The sequence below is a fragment of the Alosa alosa genome, chromosome 11 (assembly GCF_017589495.1).
Source record: "Alosa alosa isolate M-15738 ecotype Scorff River chromosome 11, AALO_Geno_1.1, whole genome shotgun sequence".
Taxonomy (NCBI): domain Eukaryota; kingdom Metazoa; phylum Chordata; class Actinopteri; order Clupeiformes; family Clupeidae; genus Alosa; species Alosa alosa.
The window spans coordinates 25,264,561-25,290,802 of NC_063199.1; the positions used below are offsets into that span (position 1 = coordinate 25,264,561).

The following is a 26,242-nucleotide window of genomic DNA, read 5'->3' on the forward strand; positions in this document are numbered from 1 at the left end:
AAGTGTGTTCAGAAGTGTTTGCAGGACAACAGGACAACAACAAGTTGCAAAGTGTGCAAGTGTACAAGTGGAGTAGTGCAAGTGGAGTAGTGCAAGTGGAGTAGTGCAAGGCAGCCATTGTGGGTCCAAAGTCCAGCTGCTGCTGAAAGCTGTGCGTTATGAGATCTGTGAGGCCGGGACATTCTGATCTAGGTTTAGTTTTGATTTGTAGGCAGTTCATTGTCACGCAATGTCAGTGAAGCTGGCCATCATCAGTGCGTGGTCTGCCTCGTCCTGGCCATCATCAGCACGCGGTCGGCCTCGCCTGTGGGTCTGCGTGGGCGTCCACTGCTGCTTACGCTTCAGTGTCCACCTGTGGTTCTGCGTCGGCAGCATGTTCTCCCACGCTGATCCCTCTTGTGTGTCCACCTGTGGTTCTGCGTGGGCATACGCTCGCGCTCCTGTCTTCACCTGTGCCCTTAACGCAGTCGTCGCCAAGGTGATGGCTTAGAGAGGTGCTCTCCAGCCTCAGGATGACATGTCATGCTTTATGAATACTGCACTGCACACACTCTCTCATACATACATACACACACACACAGAGACACACACATGCACATGTACACACACAGACGTAGTGACAAGCTGATTATGTACACACAGACATATACTCTCTTTACCAAAAACATTGTATTCACTGGCAAAACAGACCCAAGTTTTGTTTGAATAGGCACAGTCCTGACTGTCCTTTAGTGCTGAGGTTTGCTGTATTAGTGAAGCATTTTAATGTTTTTAAGATTATTGTTGATTTGTTATTTCATGGTTGAGGTCACTTGCCGCTATCAGGTTGCTTTTACATAAATTGACATTTTGCCTTTTACCGTTAAAAAGTATTTGAATTTATGAGCGTAAGATTTATTTGAAGAGCATGCCAAATAAATGTTAAGTATGACTGCTTTTAGATTTTGTTGGACTAACATTATAAATCATTAGGTTTTCAAGAGATTGTAAATCACATTTTTTCCTAATTTTTTGGGGAGCTTGGGCTTTAAAGGTTGTTGAAATTAATAAAAGATAAGAATGTGTGGCCAAAATGAATATCAAGCATTAAACTCTGGAAGGCACTGGTGATGTTTATTTGTTCTTTCTACCCATGTCCACTAGAGGTCACAAGAGGACTATTTTACTTGCCCATCTACTTCACTCTGTCAGTCTGCCAGGGTTCCTACGCAGTATGGAAAACCTGGAAAAGTATGGAATTTTATTTTAGTAATTTCCAGGTCTGGATAAGTATGGAAAAAAGAAACAATGGTATGGAGAAATATTTGTGTTTCCAGACTATTGCATTTGCAGTACTAATAATTTCACTCAGGTCATAATGAACCATTCCTACTGTTGTGTAGCTTAACTGTCAGTCCCCATCGTCATGATACAACTAAGATACAACTAAAAATGACCCAGCTAAATGGACGAATATTAGTGTCATTTTTTAATTCACTTCAGTTGTCCATACCTTTGTTTTCACCGAGTTATCCCAAACCAGATGTGGCCGCAATGTCGAGAATATGGTCAGAAAAATCTACCGAGAAGTTTGGAAATTTGAGTATGGAGAAAGTATGGAATTTTGAAATGGAAAATGTATAGGGACCCTGGTCTGCCTGCTTTTTCTTTAAGACATCTGAGGTTACCCAAGTTCATTTCATGGTCAATGCAGACCTGCATTACAGCACAACCTTGTGGAAGGAAATATCACATGCACATGCACTTGTGTACAAGTCAGTGTCCACAAAGCCTACACATAGTAAATGATGCACTACTTTTGATGAAGCAGAACTTTTTTTAACTTCTAAGTATAGCAGATCAACACAATTGCAAAAGAGAAGTCATATTGCTATAATTAAGTCACAAATAAATAGAACTTGTGTGTATAATTTGAGCTCCGCGTGTCATTGTCCCTGTGCCCCTGAATCCATTCGTCCTCATAAAACCCCACAGCTACTGGTCATCCACTTTTCTTTTTTTTTTTGCCCCAACCTAAAAATGTCTCTGGTGTTGACATTGTGTGGGCCAGCAATACTTCCTGTCTGAAATGACATTTTATAGGCCATGTCCAAGTGTTTATTGCTGAAGGCCAGAAACACTTCCTCTTCCTCTGATGAGTCGGTCACACACTGAGAGCTTGCACAAGTGTTATCACTGTAATTTCCCTTTAGGGATGAATAAAGTGTATCTATCTATATAGTATAGCACCCATCAACTTAATAACACCAATTGCAATAAACACAAGTATATATTAGGAAGCATTCTGTGGCCAGATGTTTGTCTTGAGGAACTCAAATGAGATAGGCTATGTTCAGCAATGTCACCCTCCAGGAAGTATTGTCAAGGGGAAAGGCCCCTTATTTTTTGATTGTCCACGAACACCAAGGATGGCCTCCAGCCAGATTCATACTGTACCATCCCAATCATATTGGAGGCTTGGCATCACAATGATCTTTATGAGAAGTACAGTATGACAGCAATGCCAAACCTACAAACACCAACATCCACTCCGGCCCACTCTCTAGGATAGTCAACTAGTTCACACAGTTTTTTTTTTAGGCTAAAACAATTGACAGATAGATACATAACTGGAAATTACTCTTATCCTTTATTTATTTTTTTTATTCAATTTTAATTTCAACAATTAAAACCATACAATAACATTATTTATTTACATTTCCCACAACTACATTCATGTGCACAGTAATATTACACAAAGCCCATTTACATAAAGTGAGAGATGAATTTGTTTAACTTGGCCAAAGTGCAAATACACAGTGTTCAGCACTCACTGAAAAAATATTAGCACTCTATAAACTCAAAACTACACATGGACATAACTCAAAGCAACAAAGATGACTTGACTGACCTACAGTGCACGGAGTACGCTAACCGTTTTTTACAGCGCACACAAACGTTACATTTACACCCCGACACCTGCCACCACCAGGACTGACTGTTGTCAGAACAAATCTGTCTGAATCTGCAGCAATCTGGGGAGCTAAGGTAGTACTAGGTGTACATCAGAATACACGACAACACACCACTCACTGTGGATGACAGAGAGAATTCATTAAGGAATGCTGCTTAGCTACTGTTACACAAACAAACAAACAAACAAACAAACAAAATGAATAAATAAACAGGCCTTACAGTTTAGGAAGTTGTTTCTCTTTCTGACAAGGAGCTGGTAATGTAGTCACTATGAAGTCTCATCCCCCCCCACACACACACACACACACACACACACACACAGAGTAGGTAATGTAATCACTACTCTGAAGTATCACCCACACACCCCACATACACGTACATACAAACGAGACGTGTCATCTTAAAGCTTCTTCCTAAGTATCCTTCATAAAACCCATACAAATCATCAAGGGCTTTCCCATGAGACTTCATTACTAGCCTTCCGTACCAGACTCTACAGAGTTTTAACTTTCTGACTTTAACTCGAACCCCTCGTGCTTTTTTGGCCAGTATACAACTTTGGAATATTAAATAAAAACTCACCAAAGATCACATTTAATACTTTGACACTTTGGTGCTTGCGTGTTTACAACTTACTGAAAGTGTTACACCATATTGTTCCCGCTGACACATTGTGAGCACATTGTATGAGACAAAGGCAACCAACTACGTGATCAGACTGTGTGTTAAAAGCCCACAACAATTCTCAAAATGAACACAACTGTTTGTCTGCGTGTCTCAAGTCGTGACAGACACACGCAGACAAACACATTCTTCATCTCTGGGTCTCCTCGGTGCAGTGCGCTCCAGCAAACATCATTTAAATCCACATTAGGCATCAATTACACAGACAAGTCTTATTATTAGAGGAGCGTCTCAGTTATAAAATGTAATTAGGATTAGGGAAATAAGCCCAGAGTGGATCATTTGTAGGGATGAGCTGTTGAAAGCCGCACATGTACCGTTTGTGTCTTTAGCATGTGTTTGTGTGTGTGCGCGTGTATATACATATATATGTGTGTGTGTGTGTGTGTGTGTGCGTGTGTGTACGTTTGTGCGTGTGTTTGTGTATGTGTCTGGGTACTGCTTAAGTGTTAACATGTTTTTCACAAATTTCTAAAAATATTTTTTTACATTTATAAACACAAAGAAAAAGATAAAACTTGAGAGGCATTTAGCGTAACATATACGTTAAGAGGGTTATGTGCTGTAATTACTTTTTGTTTGTGTTTTTTGTTTGAGAAAACAAAACCTTTCCCATCTGCTCCTGTTAGCTGGTTATACCGGAACTACACTGAGTTCACAACTACCAACTGCAGCCGAGCAAATGGCAATTTGAAATCCAAAAGAAGAGGTCTGTACTGTTTGTGACCACATTAAATAATTTCAATGGTGTCCATGTAAATAGGTGAAAAGAGAGTATACCCCAAACGTCTACACAACTATCAACACCATGTGCCCACAGGTCTCTAGCCTAGACCCAAACTGATTCTGGAACAGCTTCGGTCACGTCAGATCACCAGATATGGGCCAGGTCCACTTAAAAGCCTTGTCGCTTCCTAGCCTAGTTCATGTTCTCCGTACACAGAACAGCGAACGCTGACCATAATGGGGACGTTCTAGTTTGCAGGGCCAGGTGGACGTGGTGGTTGTGTGAGTGTGCTTGGGGGGGAGGCCTTTGGGGGGTGCTGGGCTGTAGGCTACTTGCTGGAGGAGCGCTAGCAGCAGGACTTCTTCTTTGCGGGGCTCCCCTGCAGCTCCACTGTCTTCTCCTTCTCCCTGTCCTCCTGCTCCTTCAGAAGGCTGGCCAAGGGCAACAGACACTACAGGTCAGTCTTACGCTTTCTGACCTCTAATGAGGTAGTCAACATGCAACATTCAACAGTGGACTGTGTCAAGGTGTTTAATTGAACCTTTAGAAATTCAGTGAATGTAATTACTTAAGTTTAATATCCCTGAAAGACCAGAATGTTAAATGTGTCTTGATGTGTCATTTTCACACATTGCTTTGGGTCATCCTACCGTGCTAAGTGGACCATGGCCTCAGTCACACTGTGACCAGAGTAAGCACTGCATTCATAGAAAATGAGCTGCAGCTCCTGGAACAGGAAGAAAACATGGTCAGTGATGGCCTCAGACACTAACAAAAAGAGAGGAAAAGAAAGATGCTGCTGGTCTGTCATTTGAATGCTGGTGGGATGCATTTGACCACCTAATGACCAGACAAAATAGAGGGAAAAGATATACTTACTAATTTTTAGTGATTCATTGCTCCTTCATTTCTTTCCACACAGCCTTATAGAAGCTCTAAATCAAGTCCACACATTTATTAAACTGGCTCATGACACTAACTTAGTGGCCATTGTCCCTAACACACACACACACACACACACACACACACAGTCCCATACCCCTTCCTCACCTTGGCTAATGACTCGCCCATGCGGCCCTGCACCTCTCTCTTCCCTTCCAGGTCAGTTTTATTAGCCAAGAGCATGATGGGAATGTCCTCACCTGCCCCCTCCTATAAAGACAACAGCAAGATACACACACACACACACACACACACACGCACACACAGTGAGTCAGAGAGCTGAACTGAGGATATTTGTCTTTACTTTGGCAGTTTCAATGCATGACGTGATAACTCATTACCTTAGCAATCTAGTGCAATTAAATGAGTGGGGAAACAATACCACCACCGTTATTAAAAGTGTTACACTGGAAAAAAAAAACATATTTCTTCATACACATGCTGTTTTTATAAAAGTAGTACATTCCCTAAAGCCTGAATACAGGGTCATCTACAACTCTACAAGATCAAGAAAATGTTACCATGAAAAAATGACTTTAAAAACCTAAAAAACTTTAGGGGCAATAAATATGTGAGCAATATGGCACAAGTGAGAGTGGCGTTGGGAAGGACACATGAGAGACGCAGCAGGTAAGCACAGACGCAGGTACATTCTTTACCAACCCCAGGATTGTGAGTGCCATATTGCTTTTATACAACAAACATTAAATTGTGTTTTCTATTGTTTTTTATTTTTGTTTGCTCATCATACGCCCCACCAAAAAATGTACCGACATGCCACACCTGCACACTGGTCAACCACTGTCGCACTGCAGTGAACGTCTGCTGGGCTGTGATGTCATACATGACCACCACTCCGTCCGCCTTGCGGAAAAACTGTTTGGTGATGCTGCGATACCTGAGGACAGGTGGGAGAGATTTCAAAGAACAGCCATGGCTATCTGAATGAAAACATGCAGCTCACTGAACAATCACATTTCACATGCATAATTCATAGTTCTTTTTTTTGAAACATGATTGTTGACTGCACTAAAGACTATGAAGGTACCAGGAAGAGATATGGGGAGGCTGGTTTAAACAGCACAGGAAAAGATATGGGGAGGCTGGTTTAAACAGCACAGGAAGAGATATGGGGAGGCTGGTTTAAACAGCACAGGCTCTGATTTCTAGGCTTTCAACGTTGATATTGGGTAAGCGACTCCAGACCCACCTCTCCTGGCCCGCTGTGTCCCACATCTGCAGCGCCACCTGGCTGCCATCCACAGTAATGGTCTTCACACTGTAGTCAATACCTACACAACACACACACACACACACACACACACACACAGAGGGCCGTAACTGGTCACAAATCTGTCACACATACTGTATGCACGGAACTAGACATCTCATCTTATCCAGTTCCTAATGATAACATCGTAATTAGGAATAGCAAAAATGCTAAGACTTCGCTACTCTCAGAACGGTAATGAAGGCCACACATCCATCCATTCTCACAAAGACACTGTTCGAAAAGGTAGTCATGCAATGCTGTAACAATCAGCCCTTTACGTCCTTTTTAAACAGCTGTGTTACTATAAACGCACAAGGGGTTCTTGGGAATGAAAGTAATGTCGACAATAACAAACGCTTCAATACTGTCACAAATACTTTTGGCCTTATTACACCAACACATATGCATAAGAGCGGTATACTGCCGTTAATAAAGCACACAGCAACCAACAAATATTCAGGCGGCTGAACAAAGAAAAGCGCGCAAACAGTTGAATTGAATGGCGCGCTTAGCATGTATATTATTATTACACCAATTATCCCGTGCAACCACACAATACTTGAATCTCTCCCCTTGTCTCAGTCCCCAAAATTAAACTAAAAGTCCAAACTAAGCGAAAACTTCAGGTCTTTCCCAGGATCGCGCTATAGTCTTTATATTCCAACCAGGAAACAGGTAGGCCATGAGAATAATCCTCTGTCGGGCGCAGCGAAAAAATAAATAATCCACAACAAAAAGGCAAAAGGTCAAAGCTGATTTTAGTGATATACCGCGCCAAAAAATACCCAAAGCGAGATAGATCTCACCAGATCCGTTGAGCGTCGGACGCGTTAACCACGCGAAGTTGAAGTTTGGGGTCGGGCGCGTCCTCTTGCTGGAGGCAGCTGGCGTATGAGGTACAGTCTATGCAGTTGCACAATGTTTTCTCCTCTCCTCCCTTAAAGCAGTCTCTTAAAGGCGTGTTTTTGGAATTCTCAAACCCAAAGGGAACTAGCTTTTTTCTATGTGGCTGCAGCAAACAATACTGGCGCCGCGCATTCAAACACCCTGCCTTTGCTGAATCTCTCCACCCTCCGCCCAAACACCTGGCGCACCCCCTAAAGTAAGCTTGTATGCGTGGTCATAGCAATGTGACGGCGAGGCCTTAAAGAGACACCCCACATTCTTACCAAAACCACAGTGGACAATACATATATTACACAGATATACATATGAATATCATTCCTCATACATAAACATTATAGGAAATCAAGATAATGTTCCGTGCAATAATAAATGTAAAGGAACACTTAAATTAATGTGGCGGTGTCACAGATCCCCAACCCGGAGGCATTGGGGCCAGAACCCAGTAGGGTTTCAGGTTGACCACATTAACAGTGTCCATTTTTTGTCCTGGTCATTTCCACTGTATCACGGTAATTGATGGGGCCTAGTTTTCTCACCACAGTAGCTGGACCTGACCACTTGGAGCAAGCCGATGAGAAGTTTTCTGATGCTTTAGAGAGGGTGAGTGCGGACCCAGACCAGGTCTCCGGCAGGAGTTGTGCCCCTCTCCTGTGGGTATTGTAATACCTGGCTTGTCTGGACTGACACGCCTCAACTCTCTTCTTGATTTGCTCATTCATTTGTTTTTGTCTCTCCAGGAGTGTGTATGGTGACTGTTGTGGCGTAGGAGGTGAACTGATGAGTCTCTCAGTGGACCCTTCAAGTTCTTCGGCGCCAGCTCTGCAGTGTGCGGCCTGTGGTTTCATGATGGGCAGCATTGATGGCGAAGCGGAACTCCCTGATCCACTGGTCCCAGTTCTTATGTTGGTCCCCACATATGGCCTTAATCATTGTCTTGATGGACCCGGTTGGACGCTCCGTGAGGTTGGCAGGGGTGATAACTGGTGGTGAATTTCTGCGTCCTCCCAGGTCTTGCAGAGGTTAGCTATTTCATGGCCAGTGAACTGCGGCCCCGGTCGAGACCAACTCCGTGGGACACCAAAGCGGGTGAAGATTTCATCCTTTAAGGCCGGACACAATGCGGTGTGCCTTGCCATCTTTTAAAGGGAACATCTCGACCCATTTTGTGAAGTAATCCACCAGGGCCGAGAGAAGGAAGGTGTTGCCTTTTTTTTGCTGGGAAAAGGGCCCCATGAGGTCCATCCCAGCTTTTCCCAAGGGTCCTCCACTAGAGTAGGCTGCATGAGGCCAGCCCGGCTTCTGATTTTCAGCCTTGTAGACTTGGCAAATGGGTACAGACCTTGGCGTGATTCCACTGCGTCTTTGCGAATGGATGGCCACCAGGCTACCTCAAGGATCCTCAGGAGTGTTTTCAGCCTGCCCAGATGCCCCTCAGAGGGATGATCATGGAAGTAGGCCAGAAAGACAGACACAAGAGACTTTGGGACGACCAGCTGATATTTTCCCCCCTTCCTTCACAGGCGACCCGTCGATACAGGAGGCCTTGCAACTTTGTGAAGCCTATCCTGTCCAGCCTACTAAGGGTGTCTGCCTCTTTGGCTAGGTCTGTGACCTCTGAATCCTCTTCTTGTGCCTTCCCTATTTCAGTCAGGGGAAGAGGGCAGATCGGAGGAATCTGAGGCATTAGCCAACACACAGACTGCAGCTGAAGAGGGAGGTGTAGCTTCGGGACAGGGCATCAGGCGATGTTATGGAGGCCTTTCCTGTACTGGACTTTGAATTTAAACTGTTGGAGTCGGGGGATCCAGCGAGTCAGGCCGAGAGGAGGTTTTAGGACAATTGAAGGCCCAGGTCAAGGCAGCATGGTCTGTGTGTATAGTGAACTCCGCCCCCTCAAGGTAGTGCCTCCACTTCTCAACAGCCCAGGCGACTGCAAGACCTCCTTTTCAGAGGTGGAGTAATTGCACTCTGCACCCACGCAACCCCTGGATCGTGGCGATCACCATCTCCCCTTCAGCTGTTCTCTGCACCAGCACAGCCCCCAAACCCACATCACTGGCATCCGTGTGGACTTCAAATGGCAGGGAGGTGTCAGGCTGCATGAGGATAGGTGCGTCCGCCAGTGCCCTCTTCAGCTGATCAAAACTGTGCTGACATTCCTCTGACCAGACCCACTCTACATCCTTCCTCTTCAGCCGATTCAAGGGAGCAGCCAGGTCTGCGAAATGGTCAATAAATTTGTGGTACCACCCCACAAGGCCTAAACGCTGGAGGGTCTTTATGTTAGTGGGCGGTGGATACATGGTCACTGCCAGAGTCTTTTCTGGATCCACCTGCTGCGCCCTTGTCGAAGCTTCATTGGCCCAGAACTTCAGCTCCTGCGGGAAAAGGCACACTTCTTAAGATTAAGTGTCAGGCCAGCCTTATGGAGCTTCTCTAGGAGGGCGTGCAGATCCCGGAGATGTTGTTCAGGCGTTGGCGAAAAGACTATGACATCGTCAATGTACACACAGCAGATCTTCCCTCTAAGCTCCCCCAGGACCTTCTCCATTAGCCGCTGAAACGTGGCTCCGGCATTCATGAGCCCAAATGGCATACACCTGAACTGGTAGAGGCCCATGGGGGTTATCCGCGGCTGTCTTGGCCTTACTGTCTGCGGACATGGCGACCTGCCAATAGCCGGATTTCAGGTCAAGGGTGCTGAAGACTGCTGCACCGTGCATAGACTCCAATAGTTCGTGGATCAGAGGCATGGGGTAGGCGTCTGGGTGGGTTTTGGCATTGAGACGCCGAAAATCCACACAAAATCGAATGGAGCCATCTGGCTTCTTCACTAAGACCACGGAGCACCCCAGGCAGACTGTGATTGCTCAATAATGCCATCCTTGAGCATCTGCTCCACATGGTCAGCGATGATCTGCGCTTGAAAGGCGACACCCTGTATGCCCTGCAGCGGACAGGCACCTCGTCAGTGGTGAAGATCCGGTGTTCCTCAACTCTGGTCTTGCCTAGTGTCCCAGAGCATACCATGGGCCAGGCCTGGAACAGTTTCCTGACCTCTGGAGGGTGGTCTGGAAAAACAGGGGCGCCACTCCCAATGATGGAAATGGACCCAATGAGCCTGGGCGGGGAACAGCTACATATAGGCGGCATTGGAGCGATCTTCAGGCTCCTGCCTCAATGTTCCCCTCTGGCCGGGTGAGACAGAAAAGGATGGAAAGTATAGCCCCTGGGTCCCTTCCTCCATAGGTCTGGTCTCCCATATTGATGATGGTGGAGGTTTTGCTAAGAAAGTCAAGCCTAGGATGATCAGGGGAAAGCCAGGTGGTTGTCAGCCATGATAAATGTCTCCAGAGCCCATATCACCTCATGCCAGGTGTACAAAAGCTGTGTCTTTCCCACAGCCCCATAAGTCTTTCCATTGGCCAGGGCAAAGCTCTGGTTATCACTTTCGGCTTCAGTGGCTCACCGTCGCGAGCCAGCTCCAGCCAGACACTCTGCTGCATGGTGAGTAGGTGCATCCAGTGTCGAACACAGCATGGCACTGCTTTCCCCTCACTCCAATTGGGACATGGAGGGAGCACCACTGGAGGCTTCCGTCCCAGCTGCACTACTGTCACCACATCAGCAGGTTTCCTGGCATCCTTAGAAGGCCCCTTGTCCTGGGTCTTCTTTAAGCCCTTCTCCTTGGCCTTTTGCTGGTCCACCTTTCCCCAGTACTCTTTAGATGAGCTGCAGTCTTTCTCCACCAGGGTGCCAATCTGAACCAGCTGGTCCACGTTTGTGACGGTGCCCCTGAGACAGCCAGCTATTCGAGGGTTGCAGTTGTTCAGGATCTTGCGCACCAACTCAGTCTCTGTGATGTCTGGTTTCCACCGCAGACACAGAGCACGGTAGTCGTAAGCAAAATCCCTCAGACACTGATCTGGCAACTGTACCATGTCCCGTAGCTTTTCTTCTACCTCGGTGAGGTAATCAGGAGGGAGGAAGGCATCCTTAAAGGCGTCCTTAAACTCAGGCCAGTTGTGCACATTGTTTTTCGCCACCATCCACCAGCTATGTGCTGGCCCTTTAAAAGCGTGTTGGACAGGGCGCCTATCAGCTCTGCATCAGACAATGGCCGCACTGCAAAAAATGTTTCGCAGCGATCAACAAAATTAAGCACATCGGCCACTTCCCTGGACCCACTAAAAGAAGGAAACTCCATCTGTATAGCCGGCCTGGAATAAACCACAGCAGGTCTGAGGGTGGGTTGGCTACCTGAAGCACTCAAAAGAGGTGAGAGGCTCGTGCTTAGTGTAAAAGGCTGTGTAGGTGGCTGAGATAGTGCTCCCGTGAAGGGTGTCTGAAGCTGGGCACCTACCACACTATGAGCTGGTTGGCTTGGAATGAGCTCATGAACATGAGGGAAAGGGGCTGCACAGCACTGTCAGAACTAGCTGCCATGTCAGGAGTGGTCCGCGTTGGTGAGAAGAGGAATGATGCCACTGATAGCGGGGTCATAACAGGCCCTGCCGTGCTAAGAGAAGCATGAGTTTGTGTGAACGCACTGGGTAACAAGGTGCCAATGGAACACCATAGGAAACTTGAGCAGGAGTGGAGCGGCTATGAGGTGGAAGAATAGTAGCTCCGATGCGTGGATAAGGCCTCGGGGAGAGCAACAAGGCTGGCGCGCTTCAGCCGTTCCATTTCTGCTTTCCATTTTCATCACGCCTTTGTAAGCACTCCACTAATTTTTCCTCAAACTGTTTCAGTGTTGTTATCATGCATTGCTCAAGCACCTCAACACTTCGGTCCACATAACTCCTTATACCTGCTTCTCTGTTCAAGGCACTATTAACAGAATCTCTCCAGCGTATTTAGTCTGTCCATGACTGAACCTAAGTCGGTGGTAATGGTTTGTGAGCAGGAAGTGTGAGGTAAGATGTGTTTCCCTCATCTCCAATGCTTTGTTCATTCTCTTCTGGGTCTGACAGGTAAAGTGAACTAATTAGTGATGTTACTTCCCCACAGGATTTCTTCTAGTGACCCATGCATCTCCCTTGGTTCATGGTGCGGTTCACTAGGCCGTGCCCTGATGCAGGTGTAGAAGCCGGGTGCCATGCTCAGAGATTTGCGTCCTGGGATTAGGTCAAGCTCAATTAGAGCTGGACCACTTTCTTGATACATATCTCCCTTTTTCGTAATAAACAGTGCTTAATATTCAATGCAAAGCAGTGTAGTGTGTAAGCAATTATTGCTTTTGGTGTGTTCAGCAATATACAGGATATAATTACAAGTTAACAACAGCAGACAATATTCCCCGCACTATAATAATAATAAAGCAAAGTCAAAAAATTACATTTCATTCCCTCGCATCGGGCCACCATCTGTAACAATCAGCCCTTTCGTCCTTTTTAAACAGCTGTGTTACTATAAGCGCACAAAGGGGTTCTTGGGAATGAAAGTAGTAATCGACAATAACAAACCGCTTCAATACTGTCACAAATACTTTTGGCCTTATTACACCAACACATATGCATAAGAGCCGGTATACTGCCGTTAATAAAAGCACACAGCAACCAACAAATATTCAGGCGGCGCTGAACAAAAAGAAAAAGCGACCAAACAGTTGAATTGAATGACGCGCTTAACGCAGTATATTATTATTACACCAATTATCCCGTGCAACCACACAATACTTGAATCTCTCCCCTTGTCTCAGTCCCCAAAATTAAACTAAAAGTCCAAACTAAACGAAAACTTCAGGTCTTTCCCAGGATCGCGCTATAGTCTTTATATTCCAACCAGGAAACAGGTAGGCCGCGAGAATAATCCTCTGTCGGAGCGCAGCGAAAAATAAATAATCCACAACAAAAAAGGCAAAAGGTCAAGCGCTGATTTTAGTGATATACCACGCCAAAAAATACCCAAACGAGATAGATCTCACCAGATCCGTTGAGCGTCGGGCAACGTTAACCTTGAAGTTGAAGTTTGGGGTCCGGGCACGTCCTCTTGCTGGAGACGCGCGTATGAGGTACAGTCTATGCAGTTGCACAATGTTTTCTCCTCTCCTCCCTTAAAGCAGTCTCTTAAGACGTGTTTTTTTGGAATTCTCAAACCCAAGGGAACTAGCTTTTTTTCTATGTGGCTGCAGCAAACAATACTGGCGCCACGCATTCAAACACCCTGCCTTTGCTGAATCTCTCCACCCTCCGCCCAAACACCTGACGCACCCCCCTAAGTAAGCTTGTATGCGTGGTCATAGCAATCGCGGGCGGCCGAGGCCTTAAAGAGACACCCCACATTCTTACCAAAACCACAGTGGACAATACATATATTACACAGATATACATATGAATATCATTCCTCATACATAAACATTATAGGAAATCAAGATAATGTTCCGTGCAATAATAAATGTAAAGGAACACTTAAATTAATGTGACGGTGTCACAATGCAAAGCTAAATCGGAGTTGTTAGAGCAGGACGAGTTCAAGGAGACTTTAAAATTAAGCTAGGAGAGGGTGCATTCCTGGAACCGTCTTAGAGACAGTTGTCCACTTTCTGGACCACTGTCTCCTCACTGGAACCATCTCAAAGACATCGTAAACTCTCTGGACCACTGCCTCCTCATTGCAAGGATAGAGGATGAAAAGGATAAAAAGAAAATAAATTCAAAACTGTAAAATCGCTCCTCAGTATTCTCCTCGTCCTGATAATGTAATGATCCGGTATCTAAACCCCAGAGTTACGGTTCAGTAATAATTGGTGGCTTTTGCTTAAATTCATTATTGAGCGAAATTACCAGTTTGATCATAAACAACTCAACAAAGAAATCGAGTCTGGTCAGAAAGAAGAGACAGTAAGGTCAGTAAGCAAAGCACTCATATCACGCTTTGCTGCCCACATGCTCCTGGTTTCCACCCAGTCATAACAAAATCAATGTGGCATTCATATCTCTGCAGAATAAACCGGAAAAAGGGCTCTGCTGTGTCAAGATGAAAGAGCTGGCACCATTGATTGATGGTCAGTCGCTGAGTGAGTGAGCCCACATGCTGGAGAGCAACCTCTGGCAGGACCTTTAAAGGCTGTCAGACTTCAGAAGCAGGCAGGGATGAGTCTGTGATGTGGCTATTTTCAGTGAGGCCAGTGGCTCTGAGAAGCCTCTGCCATTTGGTGAAAGGGACCTTAGTTAATCATGCCCTAGCAGAAGGAAACGGTAGAACAATACTGCTGAGCTTTATTTTCTTTCTAAAGTGTACACGGCCACTCTCAGAATGAAACTCTCAGTAGCTGGGCATCCATTCAGCTCATTCACATATTCTATGCACATTTATGAAATTCAGCTAAAGAACATGCACACCTGCTTTGTCCACTGTGTCATGCAAATGAAAAATAGACAATCTCTAAATCAAGGGAAGGGCTATGATCAGCTGTGGGATGAAAATGTTAGGTCGTCGGGGAAACATGCACTGTTGGTAGAGATGCAACAGATGCAAATCCATGTTAATAAACTCCATCCATTTTAATTGCATTATACTTTATGCATGTCGAGAGTTAATCCACCCCCTCTAGCGAATTACATTTTTACACACATTAGAAGACTGAATATGAATAAGTGTCAGGAGTTCTTATTTGGATGGTCAAAATATGCAACCCACTGAGTGAAACCAGTCCAAAATCAAACTGTTCTTGTGTGTGGTCTTGTTTAAATTGCATTTAAAGAGATATACATTTTTGTATTATTATTAATATTATTATAATAAACAGACCTTGCACACATTTTATTTGTATATGTCTATTGTATCGTCATAGTAATTGTTTGAGTTTCTGTGTATTGTATGTTACAAATCTTTTTTTTGTTTTGGATTTTTTTTTAATTGTGTGCATCATGGTTTCTTGTGGCTTTGGACAACACAGCACAACTGCTCTTCCTTTCACAGCTTTCACAAGGCCAGAGGTGTGTTCAACATTTGCAAACATAGGTGAACATTTGCAAACGTTTGCAAACAGGTTTCTGCCGTTTTTGGTGAACGTTTGCAAACACTCGCATACTGCCTGAGAAGGTAGTTTTTTGCGAAAATACAGTACAGCAGGACAGAAATTCAGATGAAGTGGAGAAGGTGGTAGAAGTGTTGGTGATGTTGCGGAAAACTAAACCATTCTGCAAACAACTCGGCATTAACAATAAGAAGTAACAACCAGTAGCCCCAGTGGTTCTTCATAGTTTACAAATATCAGCATTTAAACTCTCTCACTCACACACAAACACAAACCACAAACACACTCATCATCTCTTTACAGTCTGCTTTTCCTGCGTCATTCCTCTCTCTACCACACACACACACACACACACACACACACACACACACACACACACACACACAGAGAGAGTATACTGTATTACAACACACTCTCTTTCCAGTGTGAGCCAAGAATTGTAGGGATGCATGATATAGAATTTCTATCAATGGGTCATTCCATGTGAAAACAGCCAATATCGGGGTATCATGTACATGACACCTCCCAGATTTTACTGAAAAGCGGTGAATATATGCCTTATGTTACCAAACAAAGGAATCTGAAGTTTCAGGTCAATATCTCAAACGGTTTGCCTGTGGCGTCCATTTGAATTTCAGGTGCCACGGCCCTAATTGACACATTGGAATTTCACATTTCATCTTCTGCCATTTTTGGAAGCCCATAACATCTGTTCTAATAGTGGTAGAGGGCTGGGAACTGGTGTGGTAGTTCATTGTAGCCTGTACTACACAATTCTGGAGGCAGAATCAACATTCCTTACTGTTTGGGTGAGAGGTGGGTCACCAAAGTCCTAAAAAATGTTGACGGCATGTGTGATTTTTCACTGTTTGGGTGGCCCTAGCACCACAATTAATGATCATATTTATTCTAAACAGGATTATTTGTTATATGTGGGAACCCTGCTCTTGCCAAAATGAATTTGAAGGGTATGGTATCACTGGTGGGGGTTTTATGGGGGTCCAAAAACCCTCTCCGGCAGAGGTGACTCTTGGAACCCCATATTTGGACCCCCAAATGACCATGTGGGCACTTGATGATCCAAACGGGATTTATACCAGATAAAGATACATATTTGTTCTTTCTTTTAATGAAATACATTTTTTGACTATGAAGCTTCATAATATTAATTTTATTCTTCATAATGCACCATTTTGGACATTGTATTCAGAAGTCTGGAATGTAGATCAGGGAGAATTTAGTGATGATAAAGCATGAAAATAGTTGAAATAACTTAGTATTATGCTCAGTGATGGCAAACAATTAAATACTGAGACTGTCATGGATTAACCCCTTGTCCCCCATGAAAGAGACCCTTTGGACCAGTGTGGAGAACAACATTAGGAAACACAGAAGAAAAAAGAGAGCATAGGCTTAAGATTTTAACAAAAAACATTTTTTAAACACCTTTCCGACGTTGACCATTTCATCTCGCATACCCCCTAGTGGAAGCTTGTGTACCAGCGGTGGTACACGTACCACAGTTTGGGAATCCCTGACCTAGTCCGTCTTTTGACTAATGACCTTCACACATGAAAAATAAAGAAAGCATTTCAACTTAGGCTAGAAGTAAAATATGTCCCATTTATCTATCAAGCATCATTAAAACATTAGACAGCCAGGTTGGCTTCCCAGAGACCTAATCAGCAAGACATATCAGAACTGTTCATATCTGCTGATGATTCTGACCTTGTTACATTTTTTTCTCAGGGGGCATGGACATCATGCTGATATTCACATGCATCTCAGCTAAATGAGAGAGTATTGAATGATCACACACCTACTGTGGCTGAGGTGCCGGGGTGAAAGCTGTCGTTGCAAAAGCGGCGCAGCAGGGACGTTTTCCCCACACTTGAGTTTCCCACCAGAACAATCTTAAAAAGACGGTCTGGAGCAGCAGAGGGCGTCCCTTCAACCTGAGAGAGAGAGAGAGAGAGAGAGAGAGAGAGAGAGAGAGAGAAGAGAGAGAGAGAGAGAGAGAGAGAGAGAGAGAGATAGAGACAGAGAGAGAGAGCATATAGACAGCAGTCGTTACTGAAACCGTAACATGCCCCTCTTGTGTATGTAAATTCAAGCCCCATCTGTGGATCATCATGGATGTCAAAACCACTGAATAGCCTAACAGCCCACTCTGTTCATAGACACAGCATCTCCCCCTTCTGCACACAGTGGCCTCAGGTAGGTAGAGAGTGGTGTCTAAACTCACAGAAGATAACTACCCAGTAATGAGAGGCTTTGAGAGGCTCAGAGAGTCACAATGAAAGAAAATGAACAGCGGGCCTCCAAGTGCAGGGACTCCTGTGTGCCCACCCACACAATGGACAGGCGAGGATGGAGACCTCAATGTCATGGAACAAAGAGTTCTATTCAGCAGGATTAGCATTTTGGATGATTGACTGATACCAGTAACAACTGCTGACATTCTGGAATATAAGTCTTGTGAGAACATGGCATCTCGACTGGCCACTTCAGTGAAAATTACTCGGCACAAAGAAACAAGACAAATACACCTGTGTTGGCCATTTTTAGCTTAGCAAAAACACCCCTGTAATTTTCCCCTGTCTGAAGAGAGCGTCAGTGTGCTGTGTGTGTGTGTGTGTACAGTATGTCTATGGACTGATGAACTCAACCGTCTCTGTGCTTTCTTAATCCTTCTCCGAGGAACTCCCTGATGGAGACACAGCAATTTTCTGCTTCAGACCGAAATCAGAATCAACAGCTGAAGCTGTACTTGACTGTAGTTGACTGTAATTGACTGTAGTTGACTGTAGTTAACTGTAGTTTTGACAACCTGAAAGTCCAAGTGCTTAGAGCTGTCTCTCTTGCACTTGTCTGGATAAATGAAAGAGAAAAACAAACAAAACAAAAAAAGAAAAAGGAATCCAGGATTAAAAAAAAAACAAAAAAAAACAAACAACCCCCTTAGGACCCCCTTAGGTCCCCAAGATGTCCACTTACGCTGCTTGCGGTTTCCTTGCCGATGGGCTGGTGGCGGGGGGATATGGGGGTGTCAGAGCGACGGTTCTCAGAGCTGGGGGTGCTGGATCTGGGTGGGTAGATGTTACTCATCTGCAGGTCAATGCCCTCCTCCAAATCCTGCGGAGAAAAGGCATGTGTGCTCAGGAGCCACAGACATGTGGATGCTTCTAATGGCTCTATATAGAGTACCGAAGTGTGACATTCCATCTGAATCTAAACAAACTTTTGAAGTGGCTTCAATAGAATGTAGACATGTGGCATCATTTCTCGCTAATAAATTGTTTTAAATGTAGGCTAGGCTATAGCCATTTAAATGTGTTTTACCTGCTAGGCAGCAGCTTAGCCACATAATACAGATTCCCTGGTAGGTGTAATAGAAAGAAACACAATTCCAGTGACCAGTGGATATTTTACGTCGTATCAAAGATTGGTGGATGTTAAGAGTGACATTTTTTGCCTCAAAAATAAAAAACTTTTACTGAGGAAACCCATGCTAAAACAAAACTCTGTAGTCGCAAATTTGATCATGTTGGTATGAATGTGTGTTGTAGTATATGATTCCTACAGTATAAAAAAAATTTAACGTCTTAGAAATGTTGTAAAAATATAAAAATACTAAGAAAGCCACCATCATGGTCACCTCTATGGTTAGACTGGTTTGTTTAGGTCCAGTGACCATTGCTGCCTTGACAACGCTAGGTCATGGCTTCAGTAGTCTATTGGCCAATAACTGATATTTGGTTGACCATCTGGGCTGATTTTGATTTACCGGTATGTAGCTGTTTGGTTAGTGGGATGGTAATTAACAAACGTATATCAAAAGGAATGCTTACAAATACTTTTCATACTTTTCAAGAGTTAGTCACTCATTCTTAAACTTTAATGTAGGAAGAACTGTCCATATGGGCAAATGAATGAATACTGGTAAAATACTGTTTGAATAAGACAGGCTATAGTGTCCAGGCATGACATAACAGTTTAAGAATAAGTCCCAATTCTAATGTACTAGGCAGACATACTAGCAAAAAAAGACCGATAACGATATGTATCGATAAGGATCAAAACTGTCCTGTGGTCGACCTCTAATGTGAGTGGGTGTGTGTGCATCCATGCATGTTTTTGTGAGTGTGTGTGTGTGTGTGTGTGTGTGCGCATGCATATGTGCGTGTGTGCATGCCTGTATGTGTCCTACCCCTTCCTCCTCGCTCCAATGCCGGAGCTGAGTCCTGGGCTCCTCCTGCAGGAGGTCAGGCAGGTGGTCCTCCTCTATGGAGATGATGCGCTGCAGGTGTTTGTGCGGAGCAGTGCTGAGGGGCAGGTTCTCCTGCCCAGGCAGTGCGTTGTGGCCATTCAATCCCATCATGCTCTTCCTCTTAGAGTGGGGCGGGACTTCCTCTTCCTCTGTATCACTGCAAGTCAGACCACAGAGGATCATATGGGTAACATGGGCTTGCTCATACTGCACTGGACAAACATCTTTCTTTCTTTCTTTCTTTCTTTCTTTCTTTCTTTCTTTCTTCAGTTTCAATAACATCTGGTAGAACTGGAGAAAGTGGAGAGCTGCACCAACACTGTGTTTTGTTCCAGAGGTAAACAGAGGCAGAAGTAGAACAATTGAAGCAAATTGAGCTTGATTTCCCTCTTGACTGCAGAGTGGGAGAAAAGACTAATCAAATGGAGTGGTGTATTCTACACAATACAACACCCACAGCAGAAAGTTTGAAACAGAAAAACAGAAAAACAAAGAAACAAAACCAAGCATCCGAGATTGACATCTAGTCATTATGGAAATGCCTAACTGTCTGTCACAACATAATAAGTAGTCCCATTCATTATGCAGCCTTAAATAGAAAGTGCCACATTCAAAACGTAAAAAACAACGAGCATGGTAACCATACGAACTGAGAAAGCTTCAAAAAAGGATAACATCCTGGAGCAACAACAGCCTGGAAAAGCAGCATGCTCCATTTTAGTCCATCTAGCTAAATACATTGTTTTCTTCCAATATGCCAGTCTTAAGGAGGGTTCTTTATTCAATTACACAACAGATAGTGGTCTGTGTAGCACTTTACAAGAAAAAAATCCCTTCTGGGGAAATTAACCTGGAGATGAACAACCTGAGTGTTGCATTATTAGTCTTCATGCTACATTAAGAAATAACTCATGGCTGTTCATCTTGAATAAAGATGTGACTATGGGGTATAAATACTCTGTGAAAACAGACCCTTGTATATTAGGAAATAACTCATTGCTGTTTATCTTGTATAATGATATGACTTTGGGGTATGAATACTATTTCATTAAGATCTCTATAGCTCCTTAAGAGACTATATCTCTTACGCAGTCAGAATGTATGAACAACATCAAAAACAGTGACAAGGGCTGACTATGTTTCATTATATTCAATGTTGGCCCTTCCAGCAAACTGGTGGCAAAAGCATACATTTAAAAAAAAAAAAAAAACTTCAGGACTGTAAAGGCAGTGAACCAATTCACTAGATTTGCAAAAGAAAAAAATGTGCAGAACCCCAAGTAGACCTAATAGATAGTATCAGCCATCTGGTGCGCACATGTCTACGGATGTGTACCTCTTTAAGGACGCCTGCCGCTCGGAGTATCTGGAGCTGAGGGAAGCCGATCTCTGACTCCAGGACAAACTCTTGGGATTCTGGGAAGCAGGCAAAGCCAGAAAGTATTCACTAACAGTCCGAAATCACAGCACTGATGTACAAAACAAACGGGATGCTTGAGTAACAGTGAATACAGATAAACCAACGTTGATCCTTCATGGAGTGTAAACATTTTCAGTTGTCTCTGAGGTGTCAAGATGCTTGATTGTATGGGAGTAGGAGCTAAAGACCTTTTACTAACAACAAAGAAAGATTACATGCAGAAATGAATACACGTAAAAATGTCTTTCACTTGTTGATGTCCATCAGGATGCTTGCTATGACAGCTAGTAATAAGCCTATTTGGCAAAAGCTGAATGTACTCTCTTGGCCTAGTTCTGCGTTGTGTGTGTGTGTGTGTAAAGGCTATCTATTGGGGCCTTTCCCAGCATGCTCACCTGATAGCACATATCTCTCTCATCCCGAAGGTGTTTGTTCATTTCCCTGAGAAAGAAAAAAGTGATAAAAAGGGAAAGATAAGTCTGTCTGTGTGTGTGTGTGTGTGTGTGTGTGTGTGTGTGTGTGTGTGTGTGTGTGTGTGTGTGTGTGTGTGTGTGTGTGTCTACGGGTGTTTCTGTTTCCTTCCGAGGATAAGATGATAAGAAATACGTGCTCATGCTCAGTGGAACATATGACATCATCAGCAAGTTTTCTCTACATAGACACTTGTTTAATCTTTCCCCCCAAGTTCAACAGAGGAAACCAGGGCTTGGTGCAGCAGCCTCAGAGCCCGGACACAAGAAGCCAACGGTTCCTCTTACGAGTTGGGTCATTTTGGCCATGGACAGGGGCTGCAGGACTGTTTTGGCATAAGGAATCAGTGACTGAGCAATCAATGAAAAATTGCTACTTGATTGCTTGAGTGTGCATATGTGGTCTGTAGGAATGAACTGGACAGGCAACAGAAACTGAAAGGACAGCCCAGAATCGGGCTAAAGAAAGTTAAAGTTGACCGGTATGTAGCAGATGCTTTTATCCAAAGTGACACAGACTCAGGATTCAACAGCGGGTTTGGCATTCGAGACTGGGCTGTTTGGGATTCGAGACTGGGCTGTTTGGGATTCGAGACTGGGCTGTTTGGGATTCGATTCGAGACTGGGCTGTTTGGCATTCGAGACTGGGCTGTTTGGCATTCGAGACTGGGCTGTTTGGGATTCGAGACTGGGCTGTTTGGGATTCGAGACTGGGCTGTTTGGCATTCGAGACTGGGCTGTTTGGGATTCGAGACTGGGCTGTTTGGGATTCGAGACTGGGCTGTTTGGCATTCGAGACTGGGCTGTTTGGCATTCGAGACTGGGCTGTTTGGGATTCGAGACTGGGCTGTTTGGGATTCGAGACTGGGCTGTTTGGGATTCGAGACTGGGCTGTTTGGGATTCGAGACTGGGCTGTTTGGGATTCGAGACTGGGCTGTTTGGCATTCGAGACTGGGCTGTTTGGCATTCGAGACTGGGCTGTTTGGCATTCGAGACTGGGCTGTTTGGGATTCGAGACTGGGCTGTTTGGGATTCGAGACTGGGCTGTTTGGGATTCGAGACTGGGCTGTTTGGCATTCGAGACTGGGCTGTTTGGCATTCGAGACTGGGCTGATTGATTCTAAACCCTGTTAAACCCACAAATCTGACTACCAGTATTGTAGAAACGCCGTTCACAATGTAACATTGGGGTTGATATAGAAAGGCTACAATAGAAGGTTATGGATTAGACTGGGCTGTTTGGGATTCGAGACTGGGCTGTTTGGGATTCGAGACTGGGCTGTTTGGGATTCGAGACTGGGCTGTTTGGGATTCGAGACTGGGCTGTTTGGGATTCGAGACTGGGCTGTTTGGCATTCGAGACTGGGCTGTTTGGCATTCGAGACTGGGCTGTTTGGCATTCGAGACTGGGCTGTTTGGGATTCGAGACTGGGCTGTTTGGGATTCGAGACTGGGCTGTTTGGGATTCAAGTACTGCTGCTCCACCAAGAAGGTCTAAATGAATGAGATGAACATGGTGTCTGTGTGTGCGTGTGTGTGTGTGTGTGTGTGTGCGGGAGTGTGTGTGTGTGTGTGTGTGTGTAATTTTCATTCAGGATGTGTATAATGACGCCACTCTTCAGGACCAATGAGGGAACTGGAAGAGTGGCGGGAAGGAAACGTGGAAGCTGTCCGCTACTGTTGGAAATACAACAATTGATTCTAAACCCTGTTTGGCATTCGAGACTGGGCTGTTTGGCATTCTGACTGGGCTGTTTGGGATTCGAGAGACTGGGCTGTTTGGGATTCGACCACGCTTGCTCCACCAAGAAGGTCTTAAATGAATGAGATGAAATATGGTGTCTGTGTGTGTGTGTGTGTGTGTGTGTGTGTGTGTGTGTGTGTGTGTATATATGACTGTGTGTGTGTGTGTGTCTGTGTGTGTGTAATTTTCATTCAGGATGTGTATAATTTACACTTTTCAGGACCAATGAGGGAACATTTTAGGAAAAGTGAACATCTAAATGAATACAACAATTGATTCTAAATGAAATTAAACCTAATAAACAGGTTAAAGGAACATTTAGGAATTCGAGACTTGAGACCATTGTTGTAGTGACAGTAAATCAATAAAGACATGCTAAGGTACACATTTGATTACATTTCCTGTCCCTATAGTTAACTGTTCCAATGGACATGTGACAAGCATGTGACAGTAGACCCACAACAGGCCCACACTTAGTAGCTGAACAAGAGTCCACATATGATTGAAAGGATTATCATCAGCCTGGTAATTAGGATCCTTACATGTGTTTATGTGTATGTGTGAATGAGAATGTGTGAATGTGTGTGAGGTGTGTTAGAGTGTGTGTTCCCACCTCAGCAGGTCTAGCTGTTTCAGCAGACTGGCCCGTTCCCTCTGCAGACCTTCAGTGACTCGGTACATCTCACTATGGGAACAAAGACAAAACACAATGATGCAATCACAGCATAACCATGGGCGAACACACAGCGTCTGACCAGTCGCCAACGCACCACAGCATCTGACCTTCGGCTAGTCTCTACAGCACTCTACAGCAACCTGCCTCCCACAAACAAGTATTGTTATCTGGCCCGTCACCTGGACCCATTTCCACCTGACCGAACAGCACATACAGTACATTAGGACAACAGATGTTACCATGTCCTGCGGAGTCCTCAGGTGTGATGGTCAGCGCAAAGTTTTGAGAAGTAGGTGTGTGTGTGCGTGTATTTATGGGTATACACTGACAGCACTCTCTCCTCGTGCAGTTGTGAGGCCTGCTCCAAAATTCTGAGGATTGTGTATTTGTGTGTGTGTGTGTGTGTGTGTGTGTGTATGTGTGTGTGTGTGTGTGTGTGTGTGTGTGTGTGTGTGTGTGTGTGTAGATAGCAGGCTGAAGCAGTGGAGCGCTGGCTCTGTACATCCCAACCACTGTGCCTGTGCCTGTGCCTGTGTCTGTGCCTGTGTCTGTGCCTGTGTCTGTGCCTGTGCCTGTGCCTGTGCCTGTGCCTGTGTCTGTGCCTGTGCCTGTGCCTGTGCCTGTGTCTGTGTCTGTGCCTGTGCCTGTGCCTGTGCCTGTGTCTGTGTCTGTGTCTGTGTCTGTGTCTGTGTCTGTGTCTGTGTCTGTGTCTGTGTCTGTGCCTGTGCCTGTGCACACACTGACTCACAGCTCTCTCTCCTCATGTAGCTGTGATGCCTGCTCCTGCAGGAGGCCGAGCTGCTCCTGCGCGAGCGACAGCTCCTGGGCGGTGAGGTCCAGCTCCTGCTGCAGCTCCTCGTTTGTCTGGCGCAGCTTGGCGTTCTCCACCCGCGTCTCCTGCTGCTCGCTACTCAGCTCCCTGCACTGGCCCTCCAACTGAGAGAGAGAGATGGGGAGAGAGGGAGGGAGAGGTAGAGAGAGGAAGAGAGCGAGAGAGAGAGAGAGAGAGAGAGAGAGAGAGAGGTGGAGAGATGAGGAGAGAGGGAGGGAGAGAGAGATGGGGAGAGATGAGGAGAGAGGGAGAAAGAGAGAGAGGTGGGGAGGGAGAGAGAGAGGGGGAGGTGCAGGGAGATAGAGATGTATATATACAGTATATAGAGAGAGGGAGAGAGAAAAGAGAGGAGGAATAAAGGGTAAGATGTTGAAAAAGTGAAACGGGGAACTAGAAAGCAAATGAGCACTGTTTTGCCCACACACACACACACAGATGTGCACTTAGGGTCTATCCGAAACAGAAGGCAGCTGTCTATTGTCTCGGTGCCTTCAGCTCTGTAATGAGTCACTTGCCATAGCAGGCATCAAGGTACCAGCTACGAACTTTGTTTCGGACAGCCTAGCAAGATAGCAACACAGAACACTGGTCAGAATACCAGAAATACCGTTACCCTTTTAGCTGCGTCTCACCGTTGTCAGAATACCATACGAACTCGAGTGGCTTATTGCTTTTCTAAAACTGTTGTTATAAATACCTGGCAAAGTTTCATAAAGTAAAGGCAAAGCAACGAGAAATGTAATGATTTATTCATAGATAATCATTCTTCCGCCAAGAAATATATTTCCTCTATCTGAATGGTTGCCAAGCAACGTCGAGACACAGCTACTTTATCTTTTGTATTAAGTTATGATAGCGCCGTAATATAGAACGGAATGCGGTCAAGGTGTATGTTTGTGTTGGATTTTACAACGGCATCGAACGCGATTCAGCCAATCATAATCAAGGACCGGAACTTTCCGTTTTAGAAGGATATCTACTCTGCCTTCAAAATTCAGCAAAAACAAAAGTCTTAGAAGGCAGCATTTTACAGAAATATTTGATTCGGACATGTCTCGATACCTCGTTCCCCTGATATCTTAAAAGGCAGTATTTTTTCCCATTTCGGAGGACACAGCCTTAGACTTATCTATCACCTTTCCTTTTCTGTGAAATGAACACCTTAAGCTATGTGCTATCAGGTGAGAATGTTGGAGACAACCACAATGTATCACCTTCATCCAATATTCACACACCTCAGAACTACGCTAAGAGAACAACATTTGGGAAATATACAATATCATATACAATATACCAAATTAATTTGCTGTGCGTTATGACCTCCCACTGCACATTCCAACTAAAGCACATGGTCACAC

At 44.7% G+C, this 26,242-nt stretch overlaps 1 protein-coding gene across 4 annotated transcripts in view; it reads right to left on the minus strand.

Annotated features, from left to right (window-relative positions):
- Nucleotides 1-2,616: 2,616 nt before the first annotated feature.
- The window catches only part of cracr2aa (calcium release activated channel regulator 2Aa), a 39,437-nt gene continuing 15,811 nt past the window's right edge, over nt 2,617-26,242 (minus strand). For all 4 annotated transcript variants that reach the window (XM_048257002.1, XM_048257003.1, XM_048257005.1 and 1 more), the window contains 12 exons: nt 24,801-24,988; nt 23,990-24,061; nt 21,557-21,602; nt 21,078-21,157; nt 19,682-19,898; nt 18,469-18,606; nt 17,291-17,426; nt 6,519-6,600; nt 6,092-6,206; nt 5,417-5,518; nt 5,017-5,093; nt 2,617-4,797 (listed from right to left, as the gene is read on the minus strand). In XM_048257002.1, coding sequence (XP_048112959.1) covers nt 4,713-4,797; nt 5,017-5,093; nt 5,417-5,518; nt 6,092-6,206; nt 6,519-6,600; nt 17,291-17,426; nt 18,469-18,606; nt 19,682-19,898; nt 21,078-21,157; nt 21,557-21,602; nt 23,990-24,061; nt 24,801-24,988 — 1,338 coding nt within the window. In that variant the 3' untranslated portion in view covers nt 2,617-4,712. The remainder of the gene's footprint in view (nt 4,798-5,016; nt 5,094-5,416; nt 5,519-6,091; nt 6,207-6,518; nt 6,601-17,290; nt 17,427-18,468; nt 18,607-19,681; nt 19,899-21,077; nt 21,158-21,556; nt 21,603-23,989; nt 24,062-24,800; nt 24,989-26,242) is intronic.